Source organism: Microtus oregoni, unplaced genomic scaffold (genome assembly GCF_018167655.1).
Source record: "Microtus oregoni isolate MIOR12 unplaced genomic scaffold, Mior012 000013F_ref0000133, whole genome shotgun sequence".
Classification (NCBI taxonomy): domain Eukaryota; kingdom Metazoa; phylum Chordata; class Mammalia; order Rodentia; family Cricetidae; genus Microtus; species Microtus oregoni.
The window spans coordinates 6,748,964-6,765,112 of record NW_024543072.1 but is presented as its reverse complement, the minus strand read 5'-3'; the positions used below and the strand labels follow the sequence as shown (position 1 = coordinate 6,765,112).

At 39.9% G+C, this 16,149-nt stretch overlaps 1 protein-coding gene across 1 annotated transcript in view; it reads left to right on the top strand.

Annotated features, from left to right (window-relative positions):
- The window catches only part of Dnah12 (dynein axonemal heavy chain 12), a 163,687-nt gene that overhangs the window by 51,692 nt on the left and 95,846 nt on the right, over positions 1-16,149 (top strand). Inside the window, exons 20-28 of the mRNA XM_041662692.1 lie at positions 3,030-3,151; positions 3,248-3,530; positions 8,059-8,178; positions 8,437-8,593; positions 8,780-8,952; positions 11,224-11,376; positions 11,627-11,866; positions 12,364-12,609; positions 12,956-13,075. Coding sequence (XP_041518626.1) covers positions 3,030-3,151; positions 3,248-3,530; positions 8,059-8,178; positions 8,437-8,593; positions 8,780-8,952; positions 11,224-11,376; positions 11,627-11,866; positions 12,364-12,609; positions 12,956-13,075 — 1,614 coding nt within the window. The remainder of the gene's footprint in view (positions 1-3,029; positions 3,152-3,247; positions 3,531-8,058; positions 8,179-8,436; positions 8,594-8,779; positions 8,953-11,223; positions 11,377-11,626; positions 11,867-12,363; positions 12,610-12,955; positions 13,076-16,149) is intronic.

Here is a 16,149-nt window from a genome sequence, read left to right as displayed (position 1 = left end):
TTGTTTTTCCTTGGTTTCCTAGGGTATCATTCACTGATTTACTCAATTCCTCGAACTTTCTATTATACTTCTCATCCATTTCTATAAGGGCGTTTTTTATATGCTGTTTAAGGGTGTCAATCACTTTCATGAAGTCAGTTTTTTCTACTTCTTCTTGATTAAGGTGTTCATGTCCTCCTGTTGTGGGGTCACTGGCTTCTGGTGGTTTCGTGTTGTTTTTCAGATTGTTGGGAGAATTCCTGCATTGGCGTCTGCCCATCTCTTCCTCCCAATACTCCCCTTTGGATCTTCTTTTATAGGATCAGGTCTTCTTGCCCACTGATGTACCTTCCCAGTGATGTCATTCCCCAGAGATGTTTCTCCACAATGATGTTTCACTCGGTGCCCAGAATGAAACTCCACGCTGCTTGGTTAGCTCGCGAACAAAGGGCCCACCCTGCTCACTGCGGGCAGGCTATGGGAACAAAGGAGCTACCGGCCACCCCTTTGTCCTCCCGGTTCGGGTTCTGTCCCAGCACCCTAGCAGGCTGGGCAGGGAGGCGCTATGCCCCAAAGGAGGGAGGGAGACAGGGGGTGTGGGGATCTGGATGTAAGCTGAGTGGGATAGGAAGAGAGAGGGGGTTTGGGCAGTATAGCCCCTGTAGGATGGCCAGGAAGTGTGGGCGGGCTGAGGTATGATCCCAGCTGCCGCAGCACTCACTCACCACAATGATGTTTCACTCGGTGCCCAGATCGAAACTCTGCCCTGCTTGGTTAGCTGGTTAGCTCGCAAACAAAGGGCCCACCCTGCTCGCTGTGGGCAGGCTATGGGAACAAAGGAGCTACCGGCCACCCCTTTGTCCTCCAGTCCCAGCGCCCTAGCAGGCTGGGCAGGGAGGCGCTATGCCCCAAAGGAGGGAGGGAGACAGGGTGTGTGGGGATCTGGATGTAAGCTGAGTGGGATAGGAAGAGAGAGGGGGTTTGGGCAGTATAGCCCCTGTAGGATGGCCAGGAAGTGTGGGCGGGCTGAGGTATGATCCCAGCTGCCGCAGCACTCACTCACCACAATGATGTTTCACTCGGTGCCCAGATCGAAACTCCACGCTGCTTGGTTAGCTCGCGAACAAAGGGCCCACCCTGCTCGCTGCGGGCAGGCTATGGGAACAAAGGAGCTACCGGCCACCCCTTTGTCCTCTTGGTTCGGGTTCTGTCCGAGTTTCAAGAATTTTTATCTCATTTATGACTTTAGGAACTTTTCAGTACATGATTTCTTATGGATTAGATTTTTCTGTACATAGCCAGTTAATATATATTTTAGGCTTTGCAATGCTTGTAATTTTGTAATGCTTACTTCTGCCATTATATATTGAAAGCAGTAAGAACTAATATCTAATAAATAGGTATATTTCTACCATAATAAAGCTTTGCTTATAGACACTGACAACATTTCTACTTATGTTTTGAAATAGCATTATCATCTTCATTTTTATTATTTAATTTAACTTTGGGAGAGAGGGTGTCAAGCCTAAGTTGCTTCAAATTCTCTATGTAGCTGAGAATGACCTTGAACTTGTGACCCTCCTGCGTCTACTTGGGGCATGCTGGGGTTGCAGCTATGCCAGCACACGCAGGTTGTACATGGCACTGGCAATAGAACCCAGGCCTCATGCATACTAAGCAAGCATACAGCCAGCTGAGCGACTTTGCTAGCTTCCCTTGAATTTTTTAACCTTCTGACAGTATAAAAATATTCTTAGTTTGAGGATCACACAAAAACTAGCAGCTGGTTAGATTTGGTCAGTGAGTTATGGACTGTCAAAACCTGCTTCGGATTAAGTTTAAAGTTTACAATTGTAAAAATTAAAACTAAATCACACAGCATTCAAAAAGACTCTTCCCTTGCACTCACAAGAACAGAGAGAGACTACAGAGTACGCTCTACAGCTAAGAGTACGTCCTACTCTCCTAGAGGCTCAAGTTCAGCTCCCAGCACCACTCACTGCCTGCAATTCCAGCTCCACGGTGTCTGACACATTTGACCTCAGCACGTGCACAAACCCGAGTTCAGACATCCCTTCATTTCATAATGCTATTAAAAATGAAAAAGTTATTAAAGGAATATAATAAAATACACAATAATCATAACATCATTTGTAACTAATGTCCTCAGATTACAACATGTATGATTTAGTGAATTTTAATAATTTTACATTCTAAAAGAAATTTAAAAGCTGGATGTGATCCGTTTGGGGTGCTAGAGCAAGAAGAGAATTGCAAGTCCACAGCGAGCCTAGGCTACAGAGTGAGATCTTGTCTCAAGAAAAGGGGAGGATTTTTCACTACTAATTTCATAAAGTTTCAAAACATTGCCATTTTCCCTTGTGTGTATTAATGCTTAAGTCTTATACCAAGCACATAAGTGTGTCTCATAGGAAACTGTGTCTTTTAGGTTCTTTTTTTTTAATTTATTTATTTATTAAAAATTTCTGTCTCTTCCCTGCCACCGCCTCCCATTTCCCTCCCCCTCCCCCAATCAAGTTCCCCCCCAAGCCCGAAAAGCAATCAGGGTTCCCTGTCCTGTGGGAAGTCCAAGGAACCCCCACCTCCATCCAGGTCTAGTAAGTTGAGCATCCAAACTGCCTAGGCTCCCACAAATCCAGTGCGTGCAGTAGGATCAGAAACCCATTGCCATTGTTCTTGAGTTCTCAGTAGTCCTCATTGTCCGCTATGTTCAGAGAGTCCGGTTTTATCCCAGGCTTTTCCAGACCCAGGCCAGCTGGCCTTGGTGAGTTCCCAGTAGAACATCCCCATTGTTGCAGTGTGTGGGTGCACCCCTTGCGGACCTGAGTTCCTTGCTCGTGCTCTCTCTCCTTCTGCTCCTGATTTGGACCTTGAGATTTATGTCCGGTGCTCCAATGTGGGTCTCTGTCTCTGTCTCCTTTCATCTCCTGATGAAGGTTAATATTCAGGAGGATGCCTATATGTTTTTCTTTGGATTCTCCTTATTTAGCTTCTCTAGGATCACTAATTATAGGCTCAATGTCTTTTAGGTTCTTGCTGCCACTTCCTTAACAGGCTTACTAGAAAAACTCCTGAACTGCAATGACCTTTTGGAAAAAATCATGAAAGGGTTGAATGCATATCTTGAAAAGAAACGACTTTTCTTCCCTCGGTATGGTAGATAATCAGTTATGCTATAATTTACAAGGCTTTCTGGTGTGTGGTGAATTGTCACTAAAGCTTTTTTATTCCCATATTTCTTTTCTAGATTTTTCTTTTTATCTAATGATGAAATGTTAGAGATTTTGTCAGAGACCAAAGATCCACTCAGAGTTCAGCCACACCTAAAAAAATGTTTTGAAGGCATTGCTAAATTGGAGTTCCTGCCCAATCTGGATATTAAAGCCATGTACAGCTCTGAAGGTGAGCGTGTGGAGCTGATTGCCCTGATCTCCACGTCTGCAGCAAGGGGCGCTGTGGAGAAATGGCTCATTCAAGTGGAAGATCTAATGCTCAGGAGTATTCATGATGTGATCGCTGCGTCCAGGCTGGTATGTCTTCTGGGATTAAATGCATACTCTATATTCTACGAATGCTGGGCTTTTTGTTTGTTTGGCAAACATTTTTTCTGTTCATTTCTAACATCGCTAATAAGAATCGATGAGAATAATACATATAATAACATATACAACGATACAGGTGTGTTATAAGAGGACCATGTATTATGCGAGAGAATAATAGAGTTTATCAACTTAAAATGGGAGAGGGTCCATCAATAGGCTCATAGAGGAAGTTAGACTGAAAATAGATGAGAGTGAATTAAAGAACATGTTGATAGTCTGTGTAGTAGCTCTGGGCCCAGAAAGATTCGAGATTTGTAGGCAACTGTAGAAAATGTTTGTGTTTGGAGTAGAATGAATATAATGGAGAACGAAGATAAATGAAGACTGAAAGGAAGATGAGCAGGGAATTCATTTTTATTTTACATAGGGAGGTAAAAAATATTTTAGTTAGGGGAAAGTCATAATCTGATTTATATTTTTATACCACCAAGACTGTGGTATAAAGAATGGATTAGCAGACTGTCAAAACAGGAAAACACACTAGGAAACCCTTGAATTAGCCTAGAAGAGAGATGGTGTGGTCTGACGCTAGAGAGTTGCTGGGAAACATGAAGCAAATTAGATGAATAAGAAATTTATTTGAATCTAGTTTCAGCAGGCCTTAAATTGGTTGTAGAGTAAAAGGGGGAGAAGAAAGAGGGTCTCAAGAATTGCTTAATAATTTTTACATGAGCACAGATGTGAGGTTTACTCTGGGGGAATGCCTGGAAGAAAAGTAGGCTTGCGGAGCTTGTGAAAAATCAGAATTTTTTTTCATAAATGTCCAAATCAAAATGTTGCCAGTCATAATAGCTCATAACTGCAATCTTAGTGCTGGAGAGGCTGAGGAATGCAGACCGCCCTGAGTTTGAGACCTCAGGTACGTAAAAAGTTCCAGGGTAGCCTGGGCTACAAAGTGAGACTCTGTGTCAAAAGCAAACTAGGGACCATAGAAATGGCTAAACAGGTAGAGGTTCTTTCTGCCAAGTCTGACCATGAGTTTGAGCCACGTGATAGAATGAAGGAACTGACTCCCACACGGTGTCTTTCACACATGCACTCTGGCATATATACCTACCACCGCAATAAATAAGTCAACAAACACTTTTTTTTTTTTGAGACAGGGTTTCTCTGTGTAACAGCCCTAGCTGTCCTGGAACTACCTCTTGTAGACCAGGTTGGCCTCAGACTAACAGAGATCCGCCTGCCTCTGCCTTCCGAGAGCTGGGATTAAAGGCATGCGCCACCACCACTCGGCCCAACAAATACTTTTTAAAAATCCATTTAATAAAATATTGCAGTGCTGCTTACATATTTCTAGTAGTCAGATAGTCATGTGCTTTAACACTTACCATTCTGCAGGTCAGATCTACTCAAACATCTTGTCAAATAAATTTTTGAATTCACTTATTGCTTTTAAAACCTAACTACTTTAAAATTCTAAACAAAATGAACACACATGAGACGCTTAATACACCTGCAGGAAACGTGGCATGTGAATACTTTTATGTACCTCTCTTAAGGCTCGTTCAATTATCCTAATCTTGAAATATATGCATTCCCTTGTTCTGTCTTTAGCACCACAAGGGTGCCAGTAGTTTTAAAAGCCCTTGCAGCCCATACCCAGCAGATCACTTCATGAGGGAGATAACTTTTCTCTTTAAATGGTTTATCTTTCAAAAATATTATATTTTAATTATATGTTGTATTTATGTGTGTCTGTATGAGAATGTGTGCACATTAGTGCAGGTACCTATGGAGACAAGAGACATTGCCTTTCTCTGACTCAGGAGGTCCTGGCAGTTGTGAACTGCCATATGTGGGTACGGGGAACTGAACTCTGGTCCTCTGGAAGACTATTACATGCTCTTGTCCACTGAGTAATGCAGTCTTTCTAACCTGGAGCTTGCTTTCTTGAGATGGCTTTTCTGCAGCTTCATTGTTTTTGCAATTAGATCCTGATTTTTTTCTTCTTTCTCAATGATTTTGAGCAAACTAAAAACACATACTAAAGCACCAACATTGTCCATGAAGTGTTACCCTCACTGACATAGAAAATGTACTTGCCCCGTCTGTCATTCATTGCTTTCCTTAGAGCTTATGTTACTTGAGTTTATCTGCAAGTATTGTAATAAGAAATATTTTATAAATAATGAATTTATATTCTTATATTTAATGTGTTAGTTTAAAAGAATACTCTTCATTAGCATCAACTTCACAATTCACCCCATGAAGTGAATTTTTTCAATTTATAATTGTTATTGGCTGTTTCCATTTTTACTGAAGCTCCTTTTAAACTGTTAAATCTTCCCTTCAAAACATCTTTAGAACTTTTGAAACATGAAAGTATTAGTAGTAGATGAACGTATATATCAAATTCAAATGTACAGATTGTTAAAAATAATTTAATAAATCTAATAATTTAAATGATTAATAAATGTAATCGCATATCCTACTTATATAAGTTTTAGAAAAGTTATGGATTAGTAACATAGACGTTCTAGCTACTATTGTCAATTCCCCAGGTGAGAAAAAGACCACTGCTATAATTTTAAAATAAATTTGAAGCAAGATTTAATTAAATACTGGCTAGGAGGTTGGACTCTGGCAGAACTGTCTTGAAGTTCCCAGGAAATGGCCACAAGTCATCTTTTGCAGGGTCTTAAAGGGGCAAAACCATGGTGTAGCATGAATTCTACTTGGAATTAATAATAAAATCTCAGTCAGAAACAGGGGTTAATGCTAAAGATCAGAGACTCAAAGCAGCCAGCCATTAGAGAGTTCTCTTACCTCTCCCAATGCTCAGATTGAAAGGGCGATCCTGTTCTCAGGCTGCAACTGTCTTCACCAAACCTCAGACTGCACTAAGCTCCTGTCTCCTCCCTCCTTATATTTCTCTCTGCCCAGCCATATCACCCATCTCCACCTCCCTAGTGCTGGGATTAAACTCATGTGATCCCAAATGCTGGGATCACTTTTGTGAGAGCTCTGTTTCTCTTTTAGACAGATTCAATTTCGTGTAGCCCAGGGTGGTCTTGAACTAGCAGAGATCCTTCTGCCTCTGTTTCCCGAGTGCTGGGATGTAGGTGGAGGTCACTTGTTCATTCCCTGGCCGTCCAAACTCTTGAAATAATCACACAGAAACTATATTATTTGCAATACTGTTTGGCCAACAGCTTAAGCATATTGCTAGCTAGCTCTTCCGTCTAGAATTAACCCATTTCCATTATTTTATATTTTACCACAAGGCTTGTGGCCTGCCGGCAAGGTTCCACCTAACAGCTTGCATCTTTCCCCTCTGGTAGCCCCATGGTGTCTCATTGACTCTGCCTACTCTCTCTCTATATATCTCTTCCAGCCTGGCTATATTCTGTTAAGCCATTGGCCGAAAGCAGTTTCTTTATTTATTAACCAATAAAAGCAACACATCTACAGAAGAACTTCCCACACCACTGGGATTAAAGGTGTGTGCCACCACTGCCTGGCCTTTAGTGGCTTAACTCTACACTCTGATCTTCAGGCAAGCTTTATTTGTTAAAACATAAACAAAATATCACTACACCATAAGGCCACTATACTTCCCACCAGGTTCTAGCAGAGGCAACCATGTATGTTGATGTACTTCTTGCCTGCGTACCTCCCAGCCTTTACCTATCCAGGGGCAAATGTATATACTGATATATTTCATGTCCACATATCTCAGGCCCACGTGTGACCAAGCACATCTGGTGCAGATGAGCAAAGAAACAGGAACTTAATCGACTTAACTGCAAACAGAACCCTTACCTGCCAGGTGTATTTGTCCTGTTTTGGTTTTACACTAGCCCAGCTTTGAAATACAATATATGGTTTCTGTCTTAGTCACTTTTCCTGTTGCTATGGTAAAATAACCTCATATAAGCAACTGAAGGCAGGAAAGATTTATTTTAGCTCATGGCTCAAGGTACAGTTCATTGTGGCAGGGAAGTCAGGATAGCAGGAACCAGAAGCTGCTGGCCAAATTGCAGCCACAGCCAGGAGGAAGAGCCATGAACACTTGCTAGTGCTTAGCTTTCTTTCTCCATTTTACTCCAGAAACTTCTGTGCAGGGAATGCTCCCATCCACAGTTAAGATGGGTCTTCTTGAATCAATTAACTAATCAAGATAACCCCTGTAGTCAAGCCCAGAGGCCTGTGTCCCAGGTGACTGTAGATTCTATCAAGTTGACAATTAACACTATCCAGCACTTTTCTTTGCAATTAAAACTTAACATCCATGTGCACATTATATTTGCATACATTCATAAATTATAAATTTCATACCCTTCCCCATGTGTGACTTTTTAAATAGTTTAATGAATTTTATAATAGAAATAATGTGTATTGTTCATCAAAAACTTGACATCTAGTCCAGTGAAAGAACATAAAACTGTTAGATGTTTGCAGATCCCTTTCCTTTTGTGACCTTTTAAAATAGAAATTCATTTTAATTCTTCAGGCTTATCCAGAATCTGCAAGAAAAGATTGGGTCAGAGAGTGGCCTGGCCAAGTTGTGCTTTGTGTTTCTCAGATGTTCTGGACTTCGGAGACACAGGAGGTTATAAGCAGTGGGACAGAGGTAAAGCATTGTTTGATTTTAAATGACAACATGCTTTCTTTCTCTTTATATTTCTTTGTTTGCTTATCTGTTCATTGAAAAGAATATTCTCAATTTCTATATGTGGTATTAAAATTATAAAAATTTTAGAAAGCTTGTTATTTTTACTAAGATTACATAAATTCACTCTATAACTCATATTTTGAAATAGTTTGAGTGTTTTGAGTCACATAATACATTTATATATAACATCAATTAAACTGTTTTATTATTTTGTAGGGATTAAAGAAGTACTACAAGGAACTTCAGTATCAACTAAACGATATCGTAGAGCTAGTAAGAGGAAAACTGTCTAAACAGACCAGGATCACACTGGGCGCTTTGGTTACAATTGATGTCCATGCTAGGGATGTCGTTATGGACATGATTGAAATGGGTAGGTAATTTTTTTTAATATAAACTATAAGATATTGATAGCTTCTAAGAAACAAAGACTTGTGAGGTTTTTTTAATAGGATTTTTTGGAATTGTCTTTAATTTGAAAACATGAATTAATATTTGCTGTTATAATAGATTACTTTTCTAATTATTTTCACTTATGATTTTACTTCATTACTTGTAGGTGTCTCACATGATACAGATTTCCAGTGGCTTGCTCAACTTCGCTATTACTGGGAATATGACAATGCCCGAGTTCGCATCATTAATTGCAATGTAAAATATGCTTATGAATATCTCGGTAACTCCCCACGGCTTGTCATAACCCCTCTGACTGACAGGTGTTACAGGACATTGGTATGCAGTTATTTTGTTCACACATTACATAATACTTTTGATACAGAATTTATTTTCTTGTCCAACTATTGACTATCCTCATTTATTTTAAAACATTTTTTATGATTATATGTGTGTGAGAGAGGGTTGTGCACATGCAATAGCACATGTGTGGATGTCAGAGAACATCTTTCAGGGGTCTGTTCTCTCCTACCTTATGATACTAGAGGATTAAACTCAGGTCATTAGGTTTGGTGTCAGCTTTACCTGCTGCCATCTCCCTGGCTCCTCATCTGTTATCTATAATAACCTAATGCACTTTTCCTTTCCTAACCCAAACTTCTCTCTTAAAAATTATATCATATATGTGCGTATATATGCTATTATTATGCTCATATATATAAAATAAAATGTGTGCATGTGAACGAGAATGCTGGCATGTGCCCCAGCGTGTGCTCATGCCACCGAGGACAACTTTTAGAAGTGAATCTGTTCCTGCTTCCCCCAACTGGTTCAGGGACTGAACTCAAGTTCCCAGGCTTGTGTGGCAAGCACATTTACTGCTTAGTTTGGAGGTATTGTTGCACCTCCAAATTCTCTTTATGTGGAATCGTAATACTGAGTATTTACTTCTCAGTTCCCCTGCCCCATTTAGCATACAAAAGTATTTGAACTCTGTAATATACAAGCTGTGAGTTACTTCCATGGAGACTGATTAGAAAAAGAAAGGTCCTGAAGATAAAAGGCAAAACCAGAGCTTCAGAAAATAGACTACTGAGAACTCAAGAACAATCGCAGTGGGTTTTTGATCCTACTGCACGTACTGGCTTTGGGGGAGCCTAGGCAGTTTGGATGCTCACCTTAGGAGATCTGGATAGAGGTGGGCGGTCCTTGGGCTTCCCACAGGTCAGGGAACCCTGATTGCTCTTAGAGCAGATGAGGGAGAGGGACTTGATTGGGGGAGGGGGAGGGAAATGGGAAGTGGTTGTGGGGAGGAGGCAGAAATCCTGAATAAATAAATAAATTTTAAAAAAAAGAAAAAAAAAGAAAATAGATCACCTCTTACAGTACTGTCTGGAGTACCAGAGAGATGACAGGGAGGCCAGGGTATAGCTACACTCCAGGGCTTCCAATTACTGCTACAGAGTATGAACCACAGATCCAAAAGTAGGGGACACTGCACAAGGCTGCGCTCGGCTGAGAAGCTAATAAGACAGAGGTACAACTATTAAAACCCTGATAAAGGTAATAATGGATAGAATTATCCTGGATAAACCTACATTTAAAGTGAAAAAAATTTATTCATGTGTCACTTAAGGATAGAAAAACATTCTATATAATATTCTTAGGCAATTGTGTCTCATGTAAGTGCCACAAAATATGCATTTGTGAAATGAGATATTTCCCAAAAGGCCAGCAGGGTGAGGCTATATAACATTTGGCATACCATCTCTTGTTAGCAGAATCATTATGTGGTGTTTGGTGTGTGTGTGTGTGTGTGTGTTGTTTTCTCTAAATAGTGCAAGGGAAGCAAGGGTAGTGCTAACAAATAATCCATCGTTCATCTGAAATTTAAGTTTTCCTAGGGATTCTGTATTTTTATTTGCTACATCTGCCAACCTGGGAACTGAGAAGAAACATGAAAGAAGAGCAGCTCGTTTAATGCTGAGCAGGTTAGAGTGTAAAGCTGAATCCACTAGTTCTAAATAAAATGAAGATTCTTGTGTGTATAATTTATCAGGGAAATAATTCATATACTGATGAATTTCAACTCTGATTAATTTAAAAGAGGAATGAATGCGTATTAACTGTAATACAAAGTAAAAAAAAACAATAATATTGGTATGAGAAATATAGAGCAGTTCTTTGGGGATGCAGAAAATGAAGAACACACCAAGGCAAAATCTCGAGAAATCACAGATGACACACGTTTGTCTTCCAGACTTGGGCCCCATTTGTACCACTTATTTCAGTGTTTACCCTTTTTGGCAGCTCGCCATCTGGAAGGTATCCTTATTATCTTCTACCAATATCTCCGCATCTACTTTCGAAGAAAACCATCCTGAGTTAATTTTCCTCCCTCAGTGCTAGATTCTCTGTTCTTGAAGGGGAACTAAGTATTAGACAATGGTTTTTACAGCCGTAAAGTTCTAAACTGAACAGTAACTGGACAATATAATAATAACTGGCTTCCCCGAAGCTATGAATACAAATAACTTCATTTGGCTAGCAACTATCTAGTTTTTTTTTCTATCTAATCATAGATTTCTTTTCACACATAATTTTTTCCAGATCGGTGCCTTCTATTTAAACCTCGGAGGTGCTCCAGAAGGGCCAGCCGGCACAGGAAAAACTGAAACCACCAAAGACCTGGCAAAGGCGCTGGCCGTGCAGTGTGTGGTGTTCAACTGCTCTGATGGGCTAGACTACCTAGCAATGGGAAAGGTAGTGACATCAGATGTTACAGTGGGGTCTGCCTGAGTGTACTGAGGAGATGCACGTGGCTAGTATCACCAGCTTGTAGTTCGGTGTTACTTGACCTTGGATTATCGTGGTAATGACATTGACAATATCCTTGGAGCGTTTCAAGCTTAACGTTTAATTGGGACGTAGAAGGTCAGATGCTTTTGTTTGTTTTGTTTACAAATCATGTCCTTTCCTAAGAATATTCACCGTTTTTCTTGGCTATCCTTAGTTTTTTAAAGGTTTGGCTTCTTCAGGTGCATGGGCTTGCTTTGATGAGTTTAATCGAATTGAACTGGAAGTGTTATCAGTGGTGGCACAGCAGATTCTTTGCATCCAGAGAGCCATTCAACAGAAACTGGATGTGTTCATTTTTGAAGGGACGGAACTTAAGCTCAATCCGAACTGTTTTGTAGCTATTACTATGAACCCTGGTTATGCCGGACGTTCCGAATTGCCAGACAACCTCAAGGTAATTTGTTGGGAGTATTAGTTTGTCAATAAAAAATGGCAGCATAATCCATTCAAACTGTCCTAAATTCCTCCATATGTTTTGTCATTTCTTTTTCCCTTTTCCCTTTGCTCTAAGGGAAACCTCAAACTCTCATTTGTTTGGTAGCGCAAGGGCTTGGGCTCAGGCGTACTAACACTGAACTGCATCCCAAGGCTGCTTTTATTTTTATTTTGAGAGAGTCCCACTAAATTGCCTAGTCTGGCCTTGAACTTGCAATCCTCCCACTTCTATCTCTTGAGTAGCCAGGATTATGCCTATAGGCCACCATTCCCACCTTCTAAATCATTTTTCGAAATCCAAAACTACCAAGGACATAAAACATTTAACTGCTGCTGAAAAAAATTATAAATAGATGTTGCATTTTAGGAATAATCATCTTTTGATCCTATTTCTGCTTAGCTCCAAAAATGGATTCTTTTGCATAAGTAATGTATTTCATTTATTATATGCCTCAGGTTCTTTTTAGAACAGTCGCAATGATGGTTCCAAACTATGCCCTCATAGCAGAGATCTCCCTCTACTCCTATGGATTTCTGAATGCAAAGCCCCTGTCTGTGAAGATAGTGATGACCTACAGGCTGTGCTCAGAGCAGCTGTCGTCACAATTTCACTACGACTACGGGATGCGAGCAGTGAAAGCAGTGCTAGTGGCAGCTGGAAATCTAAAGCTAAAATATCCCGATGAAAATGAGGACATATTGGTAAGTATTAATTAAATACGTCCACTGTGAAAAATAATTTCTTTAGTGAGATCAACCAGGGACTGAACAAGGCAACAGAGAGAGTTGTTGCTCCAAGTATTTTAACTAAGATTGAAATTGTAATTTTTGATTACTTATTGTACTTTATATCAACACAGAGGCCTTTCAGTTTAATACCGATAGTGTTAGTTTTTCATTATAGGGATTCTATGAGCAATGTAAAATAAACTGACTTTGGCTAAGGATGTGTGTGTGTGTGTGTGTGTGTGTGTGTGTGTGTGTGTGTGCGCCGTGAGCATATATAAGTGCAGGCAATTAAATTACATTGTCCTTTTTGTGATTTTAGCTTCTTCGATCAATTAAAGATGTAAATGAACCAAAGTTTCTATCACATGACATCCCTTTATTTAATGGAATAACCAGTGACTTATTTCCTGGTATTAAACTTCCTGAAGCTGATTATAATGTAAGTGAATCCAAGAGAATGACCTACTCTGTTCAATAAATTCAACTGATGGCTCAATTATTTATAAACTTTTTATTAAATCAGGGACCTTATTCTGTTTGGATAGTCTTGTAAAGTGGAGTTTGGAATTATTTCTTATTTTTCAAAATTTTTTGGAAGAGTTTGAGAAGCATTGACATTAGCTCTTTAAAGGTTTAGCAAAACCAACTGTGATTATTGTGACCATCAAAATCCACAAAATTCAAAATAAAATTTGAAATAGATAAAAAAGATATGTGATATGATTTTATCTTAACTCTGTTAAGTTATGATTTGGAGCTTAATATATGGTCCATTATGTAAGCTTTTTCATTCATACTTACGAATATCTATTCTGTTGCTGTTGTGGAGAATGTTCGGGTCTGTTAGCTCCACTTGGACTGGAGTGTAATTCAGGTCTGTTTCTTTATTGATTTGATGTTTAGATTGTTTGTGGATATTGAGAGCCTTAGTGTTTGTTGTTTATCACTCGGTATCCAGTTCTGGGTGTATATTTATAACTGCTTTATCTTCTTGGAAAACTGCCCTCTTTGTTGTTGTTGAAGACTTTCTTTGTCTTTTAAATTTTTATTACTTTATTTTACAGTGTTTGAGTTAAAGCTTTCCTCGTCATCTTTTCTTTTACTATTTGTAAATAGGTGTAGCCACCTCTGCCCTCCTTTCATTTTTATTTTCACAGAATATCTTCTTTATCCATTTGCTCTTTCTCTGGAGAGTTCTCTAAGATGAAATGAGCAGCGAACGCTTTACTCTCCTGTCTGTGTAACCCATGCCTGCCACAGCTCTCACGGAGAGGCCAGGAACAGCTTGCAGGAGGCACTTCTCTCCTCCAGCGTGTGCTTCTCAGGACTGAGGCAGGTGTCACAGAGAGGCCAGGGAACAGCTTATGGGAGGCAGTTCTCTCCTCCAGCGTGTGCTTCTCAGGACTGAGGCAGGTGTCAGGCTTGCTTGGTGCAGGTGCCTTCACCTGCTGAGTCAGCCACAGTTAATTATTGATCTGTAAGGAGTAACTCATGCTATTTTGCTAATTGTCTTCTGTTTGCACATCTGTTTCTCTCTTGTTTCCTTCCTTGTTTAAAGGCTTCCTGTAGTGATATGCATTCCTAAGATTTACATAAAATGTATTTATAGCTGGCTTTTTGAAGTTGGTAGTAACTTTAATTAATATTTACACACTATACTTAAACTCCTGTTTTCCTACATTTTATGTTTTTAGTATCATATTTTATAACTTCTTATAATTTGTATAACTTCATTGCAATTGACTTGTTTGCTTTTAATAGTTTCATCTTTTAATGTTCTACTAGAGATAAAATTTGTTTACCTACTTTCTATTAGTGTTTGGGTTGTGACAGTATATTTACTCTTTTTTTTAAAGCAAGAAATGAAACTTATCTTTAATCACAAATGATATGATTTTGTATAGAAAATCTTGAACAACTTACAAAATAATGATAAGAGATACATAGTTTAGCAAGGCTATAGGCTATACTATACAAAATCCAGCCACAATTCTGTATGTTTACAATTGAACAATCCAAAGTGGAATTAAGAAAAGAGTTCATTTTCAATAGCAACAAAAAGAATAAAATTCTTAATTTGATTAAAAAAGTGCAAAATGTTTATTATAGTGATATTTTATGTACGTTTTAATAAGTAAAGCTTGCCTGAAGATCAGAAGGTAAAGCTAAGCCCCTAGAGACCAGGCAGTGGTATCACACACCTTTAATCCCAGGACTTGGGAGAAAAAGGCAGATGGATCTCTGTGAGTTCAAGTCCACTCTGGGCTAAACAAGATCAATGCAGAAACACATCCAGGTGATGGTGGCTCACATCTTTAATCCCAGTACTAGGGAGTCACACGTCTTTAATCCCAACACTAGGGGGGAATATAAGATGGGAGGAGACAGGCTGAACACTCAGTTTGGTTATCCCGCCTATACTTCCCACCTGGCTACTGACCAATCAGCGTTTTATTAAACTAATGCGAGTGACAACTCTTTACAGTATACAAGAGCATTATCCTACAGCAATGTACAAAGTTTCTCGAACAGAAGTAAACAAGCTTAGTGAAATAGTGCGTTTCTAGGATCCCAGCATTCAAAATCAAGGAGTGTGAAGCAGGAAGCTCAATTGTTCAAAGCCATTCTGGGCTGTACCTCAAGATGAGGGTAGGGTAAAAGAAGCAGAAAGGAGATATTGCATGAATAATAAAAACCCAGAAACAGATATTGGGGGTTCAACCTGAAAATCAAAGCAGCCAAGCCACTAGAAAAGTCTTACCTCTACCAAGGCTGGGTGACCGCACACTAAGCAGACTAAGCAGGCAGAACCTCTCTCTCCACCCATTTTATATTCCCTCTAGTGCTGGAATTAAAGGTGTATGACTTCCTAGTACTGGGATTAAAGGTGTGAGCCACCACCACCTGGATGTGTTTCTGCATTGATCTTGTGTAGCCCAGGGTGGACCTGAACTCACAGAGATCCTTCTGCCTCCATCTCCCAAATCCAGGGATTAAGGTGTCCACTACCACTGCCTGACCTCTAGTGGCAGGAACACACCCAGGGTCAGGAGGGTGGACTAGCGGAAAGGTAAACTCATTACATTGGTCCCAGCATAACTGAGGCCTCAATACCTCCCTCCCTCCCCCAGGAATGTGTGGAACCCCAGCTGGAGGTATAAGGACTATGGGGCTCACCCCAGCCTTAGGATATAGGGTGCCAGGGGAGCTAGACCAGGGGTTCTGAAAGACCTAAGGCAGGAAGTGAAACTGGAAGCTAACCAAAAAGCTTTGCCTTTCTGATATTCAGGCAAACTTTACTTATTAAAATGTAAATAAATTATCACCATAAGGAGAAGGAAGAAAGGGGATAAAAGGAAGGGACAGGAAGCAAAACAAGACCCAAATAAGTGGAAAGGTATCTCGTGTTCATAGAATGGGGATATTAAAATGGTTAAGATGACAGTGTCCCCACAAACTGATTCATAGCATCAATTCATGACCTAAGTAGTCTTGGATATGGGTTCTATCTCA